This window comes from Syngnathus acus, chromosome 1 (assembly GCF_901709675.1).
Source record: "Syngnathus acus chromosome 1, fSynAcu1.2, whole genome shotgun sequence".
In the NCBI taxonomy this organism is placed as follows: Eukaryota; Metazoa; Chordata; class Actinopteri; order Syngnathiformes; family Syngnathidae; genus Syngnathus; species Syngnathus acus.
In genome coordinates, this window is record NC_051087.1 from 14,121,484 (window position 1) to 14,143,013 (window position 21,530).

The 21,530-nt window shown below is 41.3% G+C and overlaps 1 protein-coding gene across 2 annotated transcripts in view; it reads left to right on the forward strand.

The window, feature by feature from the left end:
• Window positions 1–1,677: 1,677 nt before the first annotated feature.
• The window catches only part of sorcs3 (sortilin related VPS10 domain containing receptor 3), a 260,977-nt gene continuing 241,124 nt past the window's right edge, over window positions 1,678–21,530 (forward strand). The window contains exon 1 of one of the 2 annotated variants that reach the window (XM_037254286.1): window positions 1,678–2,605. In XM_037254286.1, the coding sequence (XP_037110181.1) occupies window positions 1,976–2,605 (630 nt within the window). In that variant the 5' untranslated portion in view covers window positions 1,678–1,975. The remainder of the gene's footprint in view (window positions 2,606–21,530) is intronic. The other variant, XM_037254275.1, reaches the window with a different exon arrangement.

Sequence of the window (21,530 nt, forward strand, 5' to 3'; positions counted from 1 at the left end):
GAGTAACAGGTGAGACCTTCTGTTTTGGAGCAATGGATGGAAACAGAGGCAGAGCCAGAGGAGTGACAGTAAGATGAAGAGAACTGGGAAAGAAAGGCCAAGGACCATAATCTCTGATGAGCTTCGAGCCACTTTGGTTGACCATGTGGTCCAGGGTCTAACAATAAAGGAGGGTGCTTTTCATGGTTGGATTCACTATGCTAGGCAATATTTCCCCTGCTACTTGGCCAGGGAAAACATTGCTTTTGATGAGGATGCGGGTGCTGTAGCCAGACTGAAACCGAGGATGCAGCATAGATTTGTTGGGGGTTATTTTTTGCTATGGTAAAGATATACACTACATTCTTCTGTTCTTTTGTCTGTGCCCCACTGTATGTGCAACTTTGTGTTTGTTGGGATGTACACTGTGCACACTGTTTTTGTTGGAAAACTAAAATATACGTATAAGTTACCATATTTTTGTGTTCGGAAAAAATAAAAGTATTTTCTAAAATAGGGCGGCTCGGTAATGCACTGGTTAGCATGTCCACCTCACATTTAGAAGGGTGTGGGTTTGATTCCACCTCCCTGTGTGGAGTTTGCATGCTCTCCTCATGCCCGCGTAGGTTTTCTCCGGGTACTCCAGTTTTCTCCCACATCCCAAAAACATGCATGGTGGGCCGATTGAGCACTCCAAATTAAGTAGGTGTGTGTACGAGTGCGGATGGTTGTTCGTCTCTGTGTGCTCTGCGATTGGCTGGCAACCGATTCAGGGTGTACCCCGCCTACTACCGATGACTGCTGGGATAGGCTCCAGCATGCCTGCGACCCCCCCGGGGACAAGCGAAATAGAAAATAGTTGGATGGATGGACATCTATGCATATACGTAGTATATGTATGTACTGTACTGTCTACAGGAAGTGCAACACTGAATTAAAAAATGGCCTATGGATGGACATCTATAAATATATACTGTACTGTCTGTAGTAAGTGTAACACTGAATACAAAATTGGCCTAAGTCATGATGAATAGAGAAGTATTTTCCATTCATCCATTTTACATGGAGCAGTGTTCAACTGGTTCTTATAAATGCCTGTTCATACAATGGTTTGTGTGTGTCATTTAAAAGCAAAGTGCCATTCTGAGAAGAAATAGCATTGTTTTGAATGGAAAGTTTCATTTTGCAGGATAATTGGAGGGTTACCAATTTTTTGACAAATGGGGATATGCTAAGCTATTAAGTATGTAGTGTGTTGTGATATTTTGCATGTGTTTATTATAATGGATGGATGGATGGATGGATGGATGGATGGATGGATGGATGGATGGATGGATGGATGGATGGGTGGGTGGGTGGTTGGGTTGGATGGATGGATGGATGGATTGATTATTGGATGACATAAATCAGTGAAAACAATAAAGCAAGCAAATATTAAGGTAGTTCTGTATGTTGTGCCAAGCACTATTTATTTGACCATGGTCGACACATTTTATAATTATTACAACCAAATATGTGTCTGTGAGAGAGAGAGAGAGAGAGAGAGAGAGAGAGAGAGAGAGAGAGAGAGAGAGAGAGAGAGAGAGAGAGAGAGAGAGAGAGAGAAAGAGAGAGAGAGAGAGAGAGAGAGAGAGAGAGAGCGAGCGAGAGAGAGAGAGAGAGAGAGTGATAATGTACGAGAGGGAAAATGCCAGCATGTCGAAGAGCGAGAGAGAGAGCTCAGTACCAAGGACAGTTGCTCCCTTCCCTCCCTTTTTGCTCTCTTCCGGACGCGCACTAGGCAGCTGGCTGCGTTGCAGCTCCTCCCTCCAATGTGTGGCTTTCCTCACAAAAAGATCCTTGGACGTGAACAGTTTCGCTGAAGAGCACTTTCCTCTCTGAAATAACCACACGGACAACCCCAGGCGTCCGTTGTCCTTTACCGACCAGAGAGAAAGGAGTTGAGGTATTGGATAAGGACTCCAGCGGTCCATCATCCCCAAAATTTCTCTCAGCGATGGAGACTTGGACTGGCTCCTGCCCGGGTTTACACTTCGCTTTGAGTGTCTGCCTCATGATAGCTGCTCACACCTTTCAAAATACAAAGGCAGACATAAGTTGTGCATCTCGCCGGTCCCTAGTTCAACTTCACGCCGGTGAAATACGCGCACAACCAACAGATGGACTGAGCGCTTTTAAAAACATCCAAGTGGAGTTTAGGGAACTAGGGATTAGTCGACAAAATACCGGTAAAGACAACGACCAACAACATGCACCTGTCTTGGAGAACGGCACACGAATGTCCCTTGCACAAAGTCACCGCGGCGGATCAAACGGAAAACGTGATTTTGGTGATGGCGCCGCGCTTCCGAGAGCGAAGAGAAACAGCCCCGAGTTTGCCGAGTTGCGCAAGAGTGGACTGACAGGCCAAACTGCCCTGAATTCCGGTGCATCGGATGAACGGGACTCTTTGCTGGACCGGCTCAGATCTTCTGGACTGAGCAGATCGGAGTTAAGAAAGAACAGGGACGACGGGAGAGGAAATAAACAGCAGGATGAGCCCAAGCTCACCAGCAGCACTTTCGCCCTGACTGGGGACTCAGCACATAATCACGCTGTCGTCTACTGGTCAGGACAAAACAGCAGCGTAAGTCTGAGTTGAATTAATTACGATTTCTGCCGCACAGACGCTTGCTATGTGGGTGGCAAGTGGGGGAGTACCACGCATTAAACACAGACTCCTTGGGGTCGGTTCTGCGCAGAGTTGCCAGTTCGAAAGAGGTCGAAGTGCCGACTGCGCACGACAATATATCAGTCCGCCGCTATAAATTAAATTCAAGCAGGACCCTAGACCCCCGCCTAGCAGTTACGCACGAAAACCCCTCTCTGCTGTGGCATGCTATCTATTTGCGTGACATTTTCCGAATACATCCATTTAAGTCCAGGTCAGTGCGCGCCTCGTGGGTCACGCACTGTAAGTTGAAGATTTAGTTCCTCGTGATTTATAGCTGGAGAGGGAGAAATGGTGATCTATTTGCGATATGCTAATGCGTGATTCATCCCCCCCCCCCCCACCGAAATGAGTTTTTTCATCCAAATTAATTGATTTGGAGGAGGAAGTCATAAATTATTGCTCAATCTTCCACGAACCCTTTCGTTTTTAAAGAAATATTTTTTTCATTCAGCGAGAACGATTTTGCTCCCTTGATTAGTAGTGCCGTAATTGCTCAAATGAGCAGTGGGGAATATAAAAATAAATTTTATGTTTGACTCTTTATAACTACAAAATTCATATTTTGAGGATGGGTTTTAGCCTTATCTCTTTTACCCAGACGTTCAATAATTAATTTACATAGACCAAAATGTGTTTTTAGAATAAAATAGATTTTTATTTTCGGTACATAAAAACTATATCCAATTATAAAGCTTTCCTTGTGATTGACTGCGAAAGGTAAATGTAAAAATTTGAACATCAAAAACTGGCAGTGCAATGAGAAGACATGTAAAACACTAGCAAATACTTCCAACCCCACACGAAATAGATAAGAGGACAATCCCCAATACGAGACAGGCTCTCATAGGATGGAAATTATGCCACAAAATGAATCAAGCTACACTGCAAGGGGCCTTTGTCCTTTCAGTGGTTTCACATTTTTAATGCGTAGTTGTGGTTTCTGCTCTTGCTTTATTCCATTTGAAAAAAATGTCACATTCAGGCTTGTCTAAGCTGATTATGACATGGTTCCTGAACTTGTTTTCTTACCCGCAGTCAAGACTGAGGCGATATGAGCAGAACATGTTTGTGTGCGCATATATACATACGTGTTTGAGTGAGTGTGTGCTGCTGAAGAGCTGCACTGTGTGCCACTGCCCCTAAGCTTAAGTTCTTTAATTATTATCTTGACCACCTAGGCTTCATTTCAAAGTATTTCTTTCCCTTTCATGAAAAATGGAAAATGACGGCTGACTGCAGGATTATCATCAAGAGAGGTATGCTACTTCATCTTCATCGCCGCAAGCTTGTTATGTTGATGAATGAGTTTGAAAGACAAGGAGGTTAAGCAGGAAGTCGGCTGACTTGTCTCCAGCTGTAGTTAAGCTAAAGTAAGCGGCTGGCTAATGAGGACTGCACGCCTCTTGGATCAGTTACCTAAACCCTGAGTGCTTATTCACTGCCGATTTATTTCCTTTTTTGGGGGCTCGTAATTGCGCAGCTGAGACCTTTGTCACCAACAGTATTAGTTATTAAATTAGACATTTAAAGCCATTGGGGCTACACTTTTGTTTCAGTGATAATTGAGCCTCCAGTGTGGTCTTGATAAGGGGCATGTTCTGGACATCATGCACTTTTAACAGTGGGTATCTGGCTTTCTTAGTTTTTTCTTTTTAGCAAATAACTTGATACAACAAAGGTGACAATTACACACCAGGGTTTTAGAGAGTTTCAATGCATCGTACGAGTAGCTGTTACGCAGCGGCACGGCGACTAACGGTCGCCAGCAAATGTATTTTGTTGTCTCGATGACTTATGTTTGGTGTGTTGCCGAGAGTATTTCATTTATGGTTATTTAGTATAGTGGAACCGTTATGCGCCGTTAGTTATGTAATGTGTGCCGTCTACTAGTGTTGTGTGACGTCAGAAGTTGAGTGTTGACTTACGTGCTGTATTTCTGTCTGTTGCAGAACCACACACACACACACATCACACACATCACACACACACAAACACACACACACATCCCACACACCATTCACACGCTTCATACAATAATTACACACACAAGAATCACATTCACACACCCAAAGACTCACCCATGTACATACCCTTTTGCCAGTTTGCCTGTATGCCCCTATGAGCCATCGTGCCTGTTACTTTTTTGCCAATAATTCAGTAAAGCAATCAAAACTGAATCATGTCTTCCCTCCTGTGTTCTGACCGACACCCGGGGGCGAAAAGAGCATAACCATCCGAACCAACCCCCATACAGTCCTCAGGCTCCCCAACAATAGCCGTAGCAGTTTGCATTATTTTATTGCAATGTTTTTCCTTATTCAGATTTGTTTCAAGACTACAGTTAGACTTCACTTTGATGGTTAAGGCAGTTATTGCAATTGTGTTGTTTTATCACAGTAGATTGGTTTATTTACTTTTCAAAAACCAGAGGCCATTCATTTACAAATGTGATTGCACTTTAGTTTACATATTTAAATGTTCAGATATTAAGACAGTTTTTGCACGATTTGAATGAGGCAAAATAACATGCTTTTTCTCTCGAATATATTGTTATCATTATTTGTTTTAGATGTACTGTACTTTTTTGTGTAAAAATTAAATTCAGAGTTCAAAAGCCTTTTTTCAAACTTGAGTCTTGAAAAAGAGGGGGTTGTCTTATAATCAGGGTTGTCTTATATTCAGGCCAATACGGTAGTTATGAAGCTTTTATTTAGAAGTTGGCATTGCCGTGCGTTGCATAGCTGCATTGAAAAAATGTTACAGTGGCCAACTGCAATTTGCTAGCAACGACGGGATGCTCAGTCTCTTGGAAGGTCCGTAAATACGTGATTGCGGCCTGCGGTGCAAAAAAAGATCGGCCACCAGACTGCTGCCCTTAACTGTGCTTAATCAACCAAAGGTCTCACGCAGTCTCATATGACTCATATATAAGTCATAGGTGGGTATGGGAAGCTTCATGAAAATTTATTCCATTTCCTTGGTCATAGGTTGGGCAATTAATTTCATCTAAACTGCTATGTGGAAAAGCTGTTTTTTTATTCGTCAGCTCAAATTGATGCATCTAATATTAACATTAAATCATTATTTAATAGACATTCACCACTCCAAAAACATGTCTATACTGGCCACATTTTTTTCCATCCATCCATCCATCCGTCCGCCCGCCCGCCCGCCCGTCCGTCCGTCCATCCATCCATCCGTCCGTCCGTCCGTCCGTCCGTCCCATCCATCCATCCATCCATCCATCCATCCATCCATCCATCCATCCATCCATCCATCCATCCATCCATCCACTACAGTATTAGCTGTTGTAATGACAACATAATCATTACAGGGACAAATTCCTCTTTTCCCTCTGCTTTGCAAGAAACAAGATCGTTGCTAATATGAAGACCACAATCGGTGTTGGCGCAATCACTTTGGCACATACGTATTACGTTGGCAAAACTGAAGACAAGTCGCTACTCTTGTGGACTTGCACTGCTGACACACATGCACATCAAAATAAAAGCAGCACATACTTGACGTTTTAGTTTGACTTCCTAAAGGCTGCAGAGACTGTGGACTGGCCGTACGTTACCCACAGGCTCTACTTTGCCCTGGTGTGCTGTAAATCTTTACGTTCATCTGTGAGGACAGTGGGTCGGAAAAAATATGGGCACCAACAACCTCTGGTGCTCCTTTGAGAACCACACCAGCATTTTACTGTGCACCCCTGTCTATATGTAAATAGTTCACTTTGACTTGAAGCAAACTAAAATGACAGTATTCTTATGCGCTATTATTATTTATTCATTTTTTGCACTCGGCACTACTGGTATGAAAGTGCTGACTCACAGGATTATTCAAGTACATCTTTAATGTATTGATCCATTGGTATATGTACTGTCAAAAACCATCATCACTCAAGGGAATCGGGATGTTGTTTTGTATAAGTTCATAATAACAAGCAGACAAATAATGGATTTATTTGTCTTTCTTTTGACCCAGCTGTGGTAGTTTGACCTGATTTAATAAATCTAGAACATTACTGATCTTGAGGGAGTGCTTGAATTAGATGGTTGCTGCTTTAGGACTGGCTCAAGCCAAGAAACAGAATTTCCAATCTATGTTTTCAATTCATCTGAAATACAGTCCTCTCACTCCCCCCCCAAAAATCACAATATCAATCAAACATCCATTCAACTAAGTTTCTACTCTTGCATATGCCAGACATTTTAAGAATGAATCATGATTAACAGGTAATTTGAAGAATCAGACATTGCATGAACTCACGTATATAACGTCTTGTTGATGGACCTATAAACATTTAATATGACACACATCACCATTTTTGTTGTTTGCATTGTAGTTTCTACTCCCCTCATTGTGTGGCGCTGCTCCAAAAAGGCAGCAGCAATCCTGGTGTCACTAATGTGAAACATAGCTTGGATCTCATTTCTCTCAATTTCAATGCTAATGGCTCTTTGCTCCATAGTGCTTCAACAGCAAAGCTTTTTGAAGTTGTTCTCATGGCAATTTATTAATGAGCATCTCAATTGTCTTAAATTCGCCTTTAGCAAGTTCATTCACTCACAATTGGAGTTTTGAACTGTACCAATGTTGATATTTGAATTTTCATCAATTCAACTTTAAACAATGTAAACCATAAAATGGACAAGTGTAGCCACGATTACAATTTAGCCACCGATTTGTTACACACATCAGTGATGTCAAGTCATCCTTGATTGACATCTCAATGAAATGATGACAATGAGGGGAGGATATTTAATTTCTCCCATTTGTCCATCCTCACTCCTTGCTCCTCAATGGGATCTCTGGTAGGAGGCACTAAAATGTAAACAGGATATACTGGAAAAAATAATATCACTGAAGCTGAGGGGAAGTGAATTTTTGTTTGAAATGGTGTTAGTTGTTGCAGTAATTAAAGACCATGATCTTACAAGATGTTATGAAAACATCATGGAGACATCAGCATCTCAGCAGCAATAACTGAAATCAAGCATTTTGTACAGTATAACTGGCAATGATTCTTTCACGTCGCTGGTGACAGTGTTGTACCTGAACACGTTCAATGAACAAAAATTCATGACCTCGTTCATATTTTGGACGAACATGAACTGAAATGAGTGCATTTTTGACGTAATTCGTGCTGACTGGAATCGCTAAGGGAATTGTTAGCAAAATAGCAAACAATTCCAACGTAATGTGAGGACCGGTTCTCAATTCCCATTCCTAGTTAGGAGTTTCTAATAAAGTTACAGATTATTGTCATTTTCTCACACGACCTTCTGAGTGGGTAAGTGCAATGAAAGGACAAAATGTTTTTTCATTGTTATGTGGAGAAAGAGCACACACCACTTTTGCAGCGCTACACTCTCTTTCACAATCATTCTATCTTATTGAATATTCAATCTTAGCATACAACTATGGCATTACATTTTCCTTAAGTACAACATCACTTAGAGATGTTTTTTTAATTAAATACATTTGCCAGTAATATAATCGACAGTAGGCTGAATTGTTAAAATAATCAACAATCCATGAACATATTTATTATTTATCAATGGTTCTCTCTCTTTCATACACACACACACACACACACACACACACACACACACACACACACACACACACACACACACACACACACACACACACACACAGGCACGCACGCACACACACACACACACACTCTCACACACACACACACACACACACACAGGCACGCACGCACACACACACACACACACACACTCTCACACACACACACACACACACGCAAGCACGGACAACCTTAGCCTACAAGTATGGTATTACATACATTCTCCTTCCTAATTTTTAGGGAATAGGCCAGCACTTGAAATGGGAAGAAGTCTTACAGGTGGATAGCAGTTCGAAAATTTAATACCTCGTCAGATGGAATTTACTACTTTTAAATAGTTTTTAATGGCCTGATTTTTTGCTAATTTCATTTACTACCTTTTAATAGCTTTTGCAACCCCTTGGACAACCTGGGATAATCGTTCCAACTGTAGTTCACAAGCGTCCTAAACCTTTAGTGAAGTATACATCGCTTTCTAATTATTTGGCACTTTTTAAATTTCGTTGTACATGTGACAATGACAAATAAAGATCTATTCTATTCTATTCTATTTCCGGACTTATAGGAATAAATAATAATGATTTATTTTTTACGTGTTTTTGAATTTCTATGGCTCTCTGAGATTTTTTGTCCAACTTCATTTTGGCTGACAGGTTCTCTGTAATTGATTTCTTGATTAAAAAGTAATCGAGTTTGTGTGGTCAGTGAAAATGAACTCAGAATTCCCTCCAAAAATGTGACAAGCCACAATTTAACAAGGGGTCAATTACTTTTTCACACAAACCCAAGTAGCTTTGAACAATTTTTCAGCATAATAAATATAATCACAATTTAAAAACAGCATTTTGTGTTTGATATTTATATTTGTTTGATGACCTCGAATGTTAAAATGTGCCAACAATGTAATAGAATATGAAAAGACGACAATACTTTATCACGGGGAATACTTTTTCATCGCAGTGTAAATCGTAAGTGACGTGCAATGTTTATTAACATCTGAGTTATCAGCTTCTTTGTGACATTTACAATTAAAGCAATGTGAGATTAAATGCAAAAATATTTATAACTATAGCACTAACCAAATAACTATTCATTAATGCCCAGATGAATAAATATAAAGCAGCTACAGCTGCAAATTCTGTGAACTATGGTAGTTTGATTCACTTTTTGGTCTGCCTCGAGGTCAAGCTCCAAAAACATAGTAGACAAATAATCTTCCCGTTAATGCTTTTTTCAAGATTGTCTGCTTGGTACACGTAGTTTTTGTTTTGCCTCTGAATCTGCTTCACAGTGAAGTAGTGTTTCTATTTTAGAGAAGTCCAGGGCCATTATCTATTGTCTCCATCTATTTTCCTTGTCACCTAAGCTATGAGGAAAGAAATCCAAAATGTAGGCTGTCCTTTGAATGAAAATATCTATAATATCCATCAATCCCTAATTTTTTTCTAACACTTGTCCTCATTAGTGTTAAAGCCTAAAAGAGGAATAACCTAATCTGGCCGTAGGTGTGAGTGTGAATGGTTGTTCGTATTCCCTGCGATTGAATGGCAACCAATTCAGGATCTCCCCCCGCTGACTGCCTAAAGTCAGCTGGGATAGGATCCAGCGCGCTCGCGACCCTCATGTGAATAAGCAGTTCAGAAAATGGATAGATGTAGAATAGTAATACATTTAGTTATATTTATGAATGAAAGGTTACCTTCAGCAACAGGTGAATTTTTTGCTGAAATGTCATACGTATGAATAAAACAAACTGTAAAATCCATGTTGCACAAGCTCTAAAAGGTTAAACCTAAAAAGAGTTTCTTAAAAACTTGGAGTTCTAGAAAAAAAAGTCTGCATTATTTGGTGCAGTGTCAAAAATATTTTTTTAGACCAATAAAGCCATCTCTGATAAAAATAAAACAAGTTGATCAGTAAGATTAACGACATCCCCTGATAATCCTTTCCCCAAGGGTGCAAGGGGGAAAAAAAAAGAAACCTTGAGAAGGGACCACAGATGGGGGGTGGGGGGAAATCCCCCTTCCCGGCTGACCAAGCGCCATTTCACACATAATGTGCTGTTGTTATACAATGTTAACTAGAATAGTGTGCGAATAGTGTCTATTTCAATGAGATAAAGCACTGCAGGAAAACACCTCCAGAGAAGCCTGTCCTCCCCAAATCCCAGCCCAGCTGGGTGATACAGAATTCTCCATAGCAATGCCTCCGGGAAGGGGGGCCATCTCAGATCTTGTACAGCTGCAGCATCACCTAGCCCAGAGGTGGGCAAACTTTTTGACTTGTGGGCCGAATTGGGTTCTAAATTTTGACCGGGGGGCCGAACCAGGAGCAGATGGATGTAGTGTTTGTGTGAAGTAATATAAATGACATGTAAAGGTCATTGCATAAAAGGTTTTTACTTTTAGTAGATACTAAAGCATGGATATTTTAAAAGCTTTTTGAAAACAAATGCATTTATTAACAGCATTAAAAAAATATATCAATAAAGAAATCAATAGTATTGTTGGTTTCCCTTTTTTGCTAGTGCATCAGAGTCTGGAGTAAAATTGGTTGTGGTAATTCTTAGGATAGAGCCGAGGTGTCGGTCCGTTAACCTAGATCTGTGACGGGCTTTGTTGACGTTCATGTGGCTGAACGTCTTCTCACACACGTAGGTCAAGCCAAATTGTCCACTCTTTTTTAACATTCGGCACTCAGTGTCCACCTTTCTTTTCTTCGGGCCACTCATTTTAATGGAATGATTCCAGGGGAAGGTTTGTGGGTGGCATTAGCGTAAAACTGTTTCTGAAAACTCAGCGCGCGAATTACGAGAATATTAACGTCACAGCCTACACTCGAAATTCGGCACTGATAGATGAAATTACAACGTACTACTGAGTACGCACATGCACTTGTGAGTGTGCACCGAGCTTTCTGACACGGCTCCCGGGAGTAAATGCGCGGGCGGGCGCTTCCCCATCTACTGGGGAAACATAGTAATTGCAGGGAAAATGACCCCAAAAAAAAATTAATAATACAATTTATTCAGGTTTGGCGGGCCGGATGAAACGGCCCCGTGGGCCGGATGTGGCCCGCGGGCCGTAGTTTGCCCATGCCTGACCTAGCCCCTTCTCCAAGCAGGGGAGGAGGGGGCAAGAGAGAGATACCAACATATAGGCATGTCTGTTCGTTTGCTGTCGTCTTACTGTATGTATATCTGTGAAAACTGTGGTGCAACCTGTAAGTAACGTTTACCGGTATCTGACTGTAGATTATGCCACATTGTCGATAAACAACTGCGCCCAATTATAGAAATAACTGATTTTGACAACTACTGCACAAAGGGGCTTTTTAAGTGGACTGGACACTATCCATCCATCCATTTTCTGTACCGCTTAGTCCCCACGGGGGTCGCGGGCGTGCCGGAGCCGCCTGGACTGGACACTATTTTCTGTTAAATTAAGATTCCACTGTATTACCACAATTTTAAACGTGTTCTATTTATAGTGGCTCGGTGGCGCACTGGGTAGCACGTCCGCCTCACAGTTAGGAGGGTGCGGGTTCGATTCCACCCCCGGCCCTCCCTGTGTGGAGTTTGCATGTTCTCCCCAGGCCCGCGTGGGTTTTCTCCGGGCACTCCGGTTACCTCCCACATCCCAAAAACATGCTTGGTAGGCCGATTGATCACTCCAAATTGTCCCTAGGTGCGAGTGCAAATGGTTGTTTGTCTCTGTGTGCCCTGCGATTGGCTGGCAACCGGTTCAGGGTGTCCCCCGCCTACTGCCCGATGACGGCTGGGATAGGCTCCGGCACACCCGCGACCCCCGTGGGGACTAAGCGGTTCAGAAAATGGATGGATGGAATATTATTTATTTAAATAAAGGCCGGTCCGCGAAAATATATCTGACACGTAACCGGTTCGTGGCGCAAAAAAGGTTGTGGACCACTGGCCTAGAGCAGGGTCACTTAACGTGTTGCCTGCAGACACCAGGGAGCACCCAAGGACATCAGTCGCCCTCAGGCCTGTTTTAAAAATAGCTTACCAGTGACAGTACATTGTTTTCTAGGAAACTTGGTCATTTGAAAATGTAAACACTGACAGAGATTTATGGAAATAAAATGTTGCGTATGATATTCTTCTGTTTTCTGATCATTGTAAGAAAATATGAATGTGATCAGTGTCCATCCATTATCTGTTCCGCTTGTCCTCACAAGGGTTCCAGAACTGGCCATGAGCCCTGAACCTTTTAGATTCTTTGTTGTATTTAATTTAAATAAATTGGAGGTTAGCTAGGCAGCAAGGTAAAAACGAACAAGTTAGTGCGGATTAACTCACATGCGTAAAGTGTCAAAAGTTCAGACGTCATATTGGCTAGCCTGTATGTCAAGACAAACGCCATAATGGCGATTGATCCCCTACTTTTTAATGTCATGTGATCTACCCACACACTTCCTTCATCGATTGACCAGTAGATTGCGATCGACGAATTGGGCACCCCTGTTGCAAGAGGGTTTGTTTTGTTAATACAGGATTTGATTATATTTACTTCTGAAAATGCTACGTTGCGAGTGACATCGTCTGTTTCTTCTGCACTTTGAGGACACATGTTCACACACCAGACGACCTGAGGTCGCATTTAACATAGAATCTGAACACTTCCCAAAAAAAGGTGATTTTACCCAAAAAATGAATTGATGTGAACATAGACTTAGTTCCATGTAACCTCTTTAAGAGATTTTCTTTTTGTAAAGTATCAAAACATTTTGTGCTTGAGACTAGAGAGTATCGAGGTTGAGACGAGACCAAGACTTTTGAAGTTCAAGACTGAGACAAGGCCAAGAGTGTATTCCGCCCTCCCCATAAAAAAAACTGAACAAAATGATCATTTTTTTCATTACGTTTGCAACAAAATCAACAAGCTCGTTCGTGCTGAGTGCAAACAAACATCAAATTATAGAACCCACTGAAACACCATGAATCGTTAGTCCACCTGTATAATTCTGTTAGAAACCCACCCCATTTACTGGTGTAATGAAAAACATTTCCATTACACGAGAACTTCCCAAGTAATATTTGGTCTTGTTCATTGTTGGTTTATTTGACAATGCTACGCAAGCTAACTTGGCTGTAACATTAAGCCGACGACAGCCCTGAACAAAAACTTACTGGATAGAAAAGAGCTTATTTTTGCTTATTGTCTTAGAACAGGGGTCTCAAACTCCAGTCCTCGGGGGCCGCATTCCTACATGTTTTCCAAGTTTCCCTCGTTAAACACACCTGATTCAAATGATCATTTCCTCCTCCCGTTCTGCAGGAGCCTGATAATTGAATCAGGTGTGTTTAACGAGGGAAACTTGGAAAACATGTAGGAATGCGGCCCCCGAGGACTGGAGTTTGAGACCCCTGTCTTAGAATATAGTGTTCTGATTTTGACTTTGCGTATATGGTTAACCATTATTTTACCTGTCTTTACCTGTCGTACAATGACAATAAAGGCTCTCTATTCGATTCTATTCTACTCTTGTCATGGTACGAGCGACACATATGCAGAACGAACTCAGAGAGACCAAAGTGATCGTTAAGGATTTATTGAGATACGGTCGGTAGTTGAGCCGGGTTCCGAAACGGGAGTGGGCGGGCTGGTTCCTCGATGGGGGAGTGCGTGAAGCATCGCCAGAGAGGAGTGGATCTTAGCGGAGATCTGTGAGTGAGGTCCAGGAGCTGAAAGACAAAATCGCTCTGTCAGATTGTTCGATGGAACGCGGCGGAGGGCGAACGGGCCGACCGGAGAGCCAGGAGTCGTGGCGTAAGCGAGCAGGGGTGGGGAACACTGTTTCAACAACTGTAGAGGTGACCAACATCGTCTAACACTCAGGCGGCGAGTTGTTGACAGCAAGCTCCTTAAGTGCCTCCCCTTGACGAGCCTGATCAGTGGCACCTGTCGATCCTCAGCCACCCTGCTCACGGATGCCACCTGTGGACAGAAAGGAAAACACCCGGACCCTGACAATTCTATTCTATTCTATTCTATTCTATTCTGTGTTCAGAATTATCACATTGCTGAGTGTTTCTGCTTACATTTCGCTTGGCAAATGAATTGCTTTTGGAAACCAAACTAAAATACTGGTGAGTTTGTCAAAATTCTTTTTTTCAGGGCACTAGTTTTCTACGCCTCTCTGTGTGCAGGGGGGATAGCAGTCCAGGCGATACCGTGAATGACGTGCAGTACTACCCGCTTTCTGTGTTTCTCTCTATTCACTTTTTCACTGATCACAGTTTTACTGGCTTGGTCCTGATAAAAAATCCTGATTCTGCCCTTCTGAATAGAAATGCATTCATATCTGAGACGAGACCAAGACTCTTAAAAAGTGGTCTCGAGACCAATCTCGAGAACTACCATATTTTCCGCACTATTAGGCGCACCGGATTATAAGGCGCACCTTCAATGAACGGCCCATTTTAAAACTTTGTCCATATATAAGGCACACCGGATTATAAGGCGCATAAAATAGAAGCTATACTGCAACAAACTGAGGTTGACTAGGGTTGCGGTATGCATCCACTAGCCAATAACCAACGAGCCCTCTGTAAACAGTCGCGTTTCTCAAACGATCTCCTATAAAATGATCGGAACTGACTAAAGTTCGATCTAACGCATTGGTACTACGTTTCTATGTTTCCCTTCCATATCGTTCCGTAGATTTACTCGAAACATTAACAGAGCAGCCTATTTTGACATGAAATAGCCTGGTGCGTATAGCAGCTATCGTTATAGCATTAGCCATCCGCAAATTCCCATGAGCCTCGGCTCGCAATCTCCCATGAGCCTCAGCAAAGTGTAAACAATCGCGTTTCTCAAACGATCTCCTATAAAATGATCGGAACTGACTAAAGTGCGATCTAACGCATTGGTACTACTTACCTATGTTTCCCTTCCATATCGATCCGTAGATTTACTCGAAACATTAACAGAGCAGCCTATTTTGACATGAAATAGCTTGGTGCGTATAGCAGCTATCGTTACAGCATTAGCCATCCGCAAATTCCCATGAGCCTCAGCTCGCAATCTCCCATGAGCCTCAGCAAAGTGTAAACAATCGCGTTTCTCAAACGATCTCCTATAAAATGATCGGAACTGACTAAAGTTCGATCTAACACATTGGTACTGCTTACCTATGTTTCCCTTCCATATCAATCCGTAAATTTACTCGAAACATTAACGGAGCAGCCTATTTTGAAATGAAATAGCCTCGCGGGTACAACAGCTATTCAGTGACGCCCCCTGACTACAGTTGCCGTAATGTTGGGAAGCGATGCGACCTTGTAATTTACTAGTCGTACTAAAACGTACTGAAACATTTTGGCAGAGCACTGTGTACAACCAGTATGGATCAACAAATTCATCAATTGATCCATATATAAGGCGCTCTGCATTATAAGGCGCACTGTGTTTTTTTTAGTAAAATGTAAGTTTTTAGGTGCGCCTAATAGTGCGGAAAATACGGTACAACATAATTCTGAGCAATGCAAAACATGGATAGTTTATTGATACCACATTTCCACACCCCAATATTAATGTATTGTGCCAAAGGCACTCCCTTTGTTTAAAGGAAGTCAACCCCCAAATTTCCTTTGGAATAAAATGTGTGCAGCCCAACTATGTAGGCGAAACACAGTGTTCTGATTAATGTTTTGTTTGTGGAATATGAATTAAACTGGCAAAGTCCACTTGTTGTTATCTATCCAGTTGGCAGCCATTTTGCCACTTGCCGTCGACTGACCACTTGCCAGGTGTCACGTCACAATCAATCACAACTCACCAGTTTTCTGAAGCTGAATCGTGTTTGGTTGTGAAAATGGCATACCCCTGAGATGGATAGAAACAGGTGGATTTTGCCTGTTTAATTCATATTCCATGAACAAAACCTTAATCAGAAAGCTGTGTTTAGACTCATGGAGTGACTTACAATATACTATTATTATAAAGAAAATTCTGTCAAATTAAAACTCACGCTGAGATTGGCTAGTCATATTTTCTGTGATTAGACTTGTGGAGGGACATAATATAGATTATTGTAAACTCATACTGAGATACGCCTGTCATATTTGGGAAGTCATCAGTCAAGCCAACTGTGAGTGATGGGTGCTCTCAAATCCCTCTGAAGAATATAACACTAGTGAGTGGCATTTCAAAGTTGAAATGTTATGCAGGAAAAAAAATGTGCATGGGGAAAACATGGACCTCTGTGTCTGACTGCACGTATGTGTACTTTACCATTTATGACTTAAAGCACTTAAGGAATTGAATGAAGTGCTCACAGTTCTTATGGCTATCATAGTGTGTCATGGGTAGCTCAAAAGCAAATGCTTCTTCAAGATTAAATTGCCCATGATACCTTTGGGGTAGAGTGTGTGTGCATTTTGTAGTGATGTTTGAGGCAGAGATAATGAAACATCTAGACACTGCCATTCCAGTGCTATGTTTGGTGTTAAACTATCGGACTTGCTTCTATTTTATTTATTATTGTCTAGTTATGGTCATTATACAGGATGTATACACCATACATAATATAAAATGTAAGGGGTGCGTGCTTTGATACATTATTTACAACATAGCCTGTCAACTCATTCATACACATCCCTAACTAACTGGAAGGCATTCCACGGCCTCAGGAGGAGATTTGAATAAAACAAGGAAGCTTCCAACTGCTCACAGGCTAGAGATGCACCAATACCACCTTTTTCCACACCAAATATGAATAAAAGTATTTACATTACATTACAGAGTGCCATTATTTAATGATGCTATCACATATTTTCACATGTCTTGACATATGAAGGGATTGACAATAAAGCTGACTTTGACTTTGATATTTCAATTGTGATAAAGTTGCCATTTATTTTAATCAAATGTTCAAAAACACAAAACACAGACTTTTGTTGTGCAAAGTTTAAATTTCACTCAAATATAAACATTTTTTAGAGAAACAACGTTTAACATACAACTGCATGTTTTTCTTACAGACTAGTCACACATTCACTTAAATATATGTAGCCTGTAGCTAGTGATGGTCTAATGAAGCTTCAAATTTACTTCATGAGGTAGTGATATTTATGACACTCTTTGTTCATCCATCCATCCTTCATCCATCTACCTATTTTGTGAACTGCTTATCCTAAAGAGGGTTGCAGGCATGCTGGAGCTTATCCCAGCTGACTTCGTGCCGCCATTTCTTAAACCCCTTCATTTAGACCAGGGGTCAAACCTGGAGCTTTTGTAGTGATGCGTGAAAATGGAAAAATATGTTTTTTGTTGGCTTTTTAAATATGGTTTTTAGATGGTAATAATGAGACAAACATTCTTATGCTATAAAAATGCATGTATAATGTATATATATATAAAATACCGAATTTCAGAATGGCGCCAAATAGGGAAATTGTGTCATCGTCTGCGACACAGCACAGGCGAGTTGTAAACAAACAGGTGTGTGAGTGATGGGCCATGGATTGAAAAGGCAAAAAGACAAATATTACTGATAAGAACAGAGGGTTTAAGAAAGTATGGACTGAACATTTGCTTTCATTGCCAATGCTGAAGGATTGCCTGCATGTTCGATTTGCAATGAGAAGTTGTTAAATAACAAGAAGAGCAATGCGGAGTGAAATTTTCAGCTAAAGCATGCTAAATTTGCTGCTGATCATCCAGTTGGAACTGAGAGGAAAGGTGCAATTGCAGTGCTGGTGGAGAAATCTGAGGACCGAAAAAACTGTTTCAAGAAGTGGATTGCATCTCCAAACTCTACGACTGCTGCAAGTTTTGTTGCAGCCCAGGAGATAATACAGCGCAGATATTTTCGGACTTCCAAAACAAAACAGAGAGCATTCAGAAAATTAAAGACATTCCTCTCTCCGCAAAAACAGTGAAGGAAAGGGTAATTCAAATGGGAAACAATATCACCGATCAGCAAATCAAGGACATCAATTCAGCTCCAGCTTTCTCAATTGCCTGTGATGAGTCATGTGATGTGACCGATATCGAACAGAGAGCTCTGCTATGCAGGTACGTGAACTCTAATGGGTCGCGACAAAACATAACACATTAATATTGTAATGGAAGTTTGGCTAAACTTGAAGCAGCAATAGGCCTATCGTACATTAGTAGTCACATGGTGCGTAATTCTCTCCAGGATGCCCGGCAGGGAAAATAAACATTTAATCATGAATGTTCATTTTGTATTTGTAGCCTACTTAGTTATTTTACTAGTAGGCATACAGCTTATGTATTGACAGTCTATGTTGCCTCATAAAAGGCTTTTAGATTTTTGCGGCTCCAGACAGGTATGTTTTTTTTTTTTTGGGGGGGCCAATATGGCTCTTTGAACATTTTGGGTTGCCGACCCCTGATTTAGACCAACTAGTCCATTTAGAGGAGGCAAAAATACACCTGGTTCATGAAGCTTGTGGGAAGTTTCCTTTTCCAACAACTAGGCATTTTAGTTTGGTGTAGTCTCAGTCTGGACACTAGGAGCCACTGTGTAAAAGGAATGCATACAATAGATAATAAATGAAGAAGAAATACAAGGCAAAAAAGAACATCATAGTGTCTAACTGATGATGGATGGATAGAATATAATGCACCGGTTCTTGAGAATACTATAAATCCTAAAATAAAACTGAGACAATTGTAGTGATGGGCGGCACGGAGGTTTGGGCTCGATTCAACCTCCGGTCCTCCCTTTGTGGTGTTCGCATGTTCCCCCCATGCCTGCGTGGGTTTTCTCCGGGCTCTCCGGTTTCCTCCTACATCCTAAAAACATGCATGATAGGCTGATTGAGCATTCCAAAATTGCCCGTAAGTGCGACTGCGAATGCAGATGGCTGTTTGTCTCTGCGTGCCCTGTGATTGGCTGCCAACCGGTTCAGGGTGTCCCCCGCCTACTGCCCGATGACTGCTGGAATAGGCTCCAGCACGCCCGCGACCCCCCGTGGGGACAAGCGGTACAGAAAATGGATGGATTGATGGACAATTGTAGCGAAACTTAACAAAGCAAAGCTTACTTATCTTTAATCGATGTGCTGTGCCACAGCACGTCGCCACCAACACGCTTTCTTCATCACATCTTCATGGTGGGAGCAGGTCTGGCTTGGCCAGAGACGAGCAACACAGAGTGGGCAATTGGGCTTGAGAAACTTGGCGCTTGTCAGACGACCTTATCCACTGCCCGAACGTCCATTTTACTGATTGTAATTTTCTGTCGGCTAATAAAGTGGTCATCTGGATTCAACTTTATGTACCTCCATACGGCTGAAATGGAGCTTACTATGTCAGGTTGGTAGAGGTATCGATGTGTCTTATCTGAGCATTCTTTCAAGTCTGAGTACAAATACTAACATAGCACTACTTCCACTGGTGTCCATGCATCCCTTTTCAAGCCCTGTCTGACAAATCATAGAAAACATTTTCAAACATGGCCTTGCCAGTGAGGCGATGTGATTTAGAATTGAGGGCTTGTAGGTAGGCAGCTTGTTACCACTCACTTTTTACAGACTCATCACACCCCTCCACCTAAATTACTGATGAAAATACATTATGGAGTGGCTTCTATCCTCTCCTGCTGTCCTGGTGGCCCTCTGCTTTGGAAGAAGAGAGAAGAGGAAAAAATAGACTATAATAAATAATGCAGCCTTCCAGCGGACCTTATCTCCCTCATCGCTCAATCTCTCCTCCCTTCCCTCTCTCTAATTAGTCTACAAATTTGTTTCACTTGTTCCTCTTTCTTTTTTTCTGTGACCAACAAGCAAGTGCGAAGACTCTATTTACTGTTCCACCGGCCTGCTAGTCCGGGTTCTTTTGCTTTCGACACACCAAAATTCAAAAGCACATATTCACTTATTCCCAACAACCTCAAGATAACCAAGTCAGCACATTGCATGATATAACTCTTATAAATGTAGGTGAATGATCGCACTTAAAATGTCACATAATCTTAAAAATCTTCTTTGTACATTAAGGAAACCATTCAAAAAGCCATCTAATCAAAACGAAATGCACCTGCTTCTACTACAGTACACGCAGGATATTAGATTCCATAAAACCACTCCAATCTTTGAGCCTATGTGCCTGTGCACAGTGGAATTCTAGTCTGCAAGATAGGTTCTCTCCAAATATAATGACCTCATTATACTGGTTGTAAGCTTGGTCGAGGCTGTAATAGAAGACTGTTATAGTCAAGAGCTGGAATCGGCAACTTAAACAATTTTTCATCAGTGCTGAAGGTGAGGGGCACACAGGACCATGCACTTCCTAACCAGGTATATGATATATGATGAAATGATATTTTAAATATGGATGTAATACAGTCTTTATTATGTGTCTTTATGATAACACTTTTGATCAAACATGTTTAATGCATATAAATGATTCACTTCATAACCAAACAACAATTAGCAAATACTGTGTTTTTAAATTAAATTTTAATAGTGCTAAGGTAATATGGATGGATGTGCATAGTCATATGACTACGCACTCAAGTCAGTTATGTTACTTGACCTCATCTCTTCGTTTTGTGTCTGTTTTTTGTAATAATTTTATTTCATTCGACATTAAATCTGGAGGACAAAACTAATGAACATGACATTGTGTTGTTACTGTTTAAAAGCAGTGGGTTGACTTCATGAAATATTAAACTTTGAGACTTCTGAGGGTTTCTGGGCATTGTGACCTTATCCTCTTTTTTTCATAGCCAAGTGCGATACCTTGTAATGTTGATGTCCCTTGCCATTTCCAAAACACGAGCAGCCGAGGGAGAGCAGCCAGGCGATGAGCACATATTAATGTCAGACCACAGTGAAACAATTCTACATGCGGTGTTTTTTTGCCTCAACCTTCATCCCTCTTTTTCCTTTGCTCCCCTTTGTTGTCATTTGACAACAAGGTCCACCCATACCCCTCATTCATTGATAGTCACACATGCACCCAGGGACAAAGCTGGTTGCATAGATTCAGGAAATTATGACAAGCATGCCTGCTCTAGTTTTAAAAGACAAAATATAGACACAATCAATAATACTAATAAATAAAACATTTTGTATCTAATTCAATTAATTAATGTTATGTTCGATAGATTAAGCGATTCTGAAACTATTGAATTGTAACAGCCCAACTATTGAAGGGTGATGGATGCTTATAGAAATTTCTAAAGTTTTATGCAGACACTCTTTAAACTGATTAATATTTCAACTTTGACATA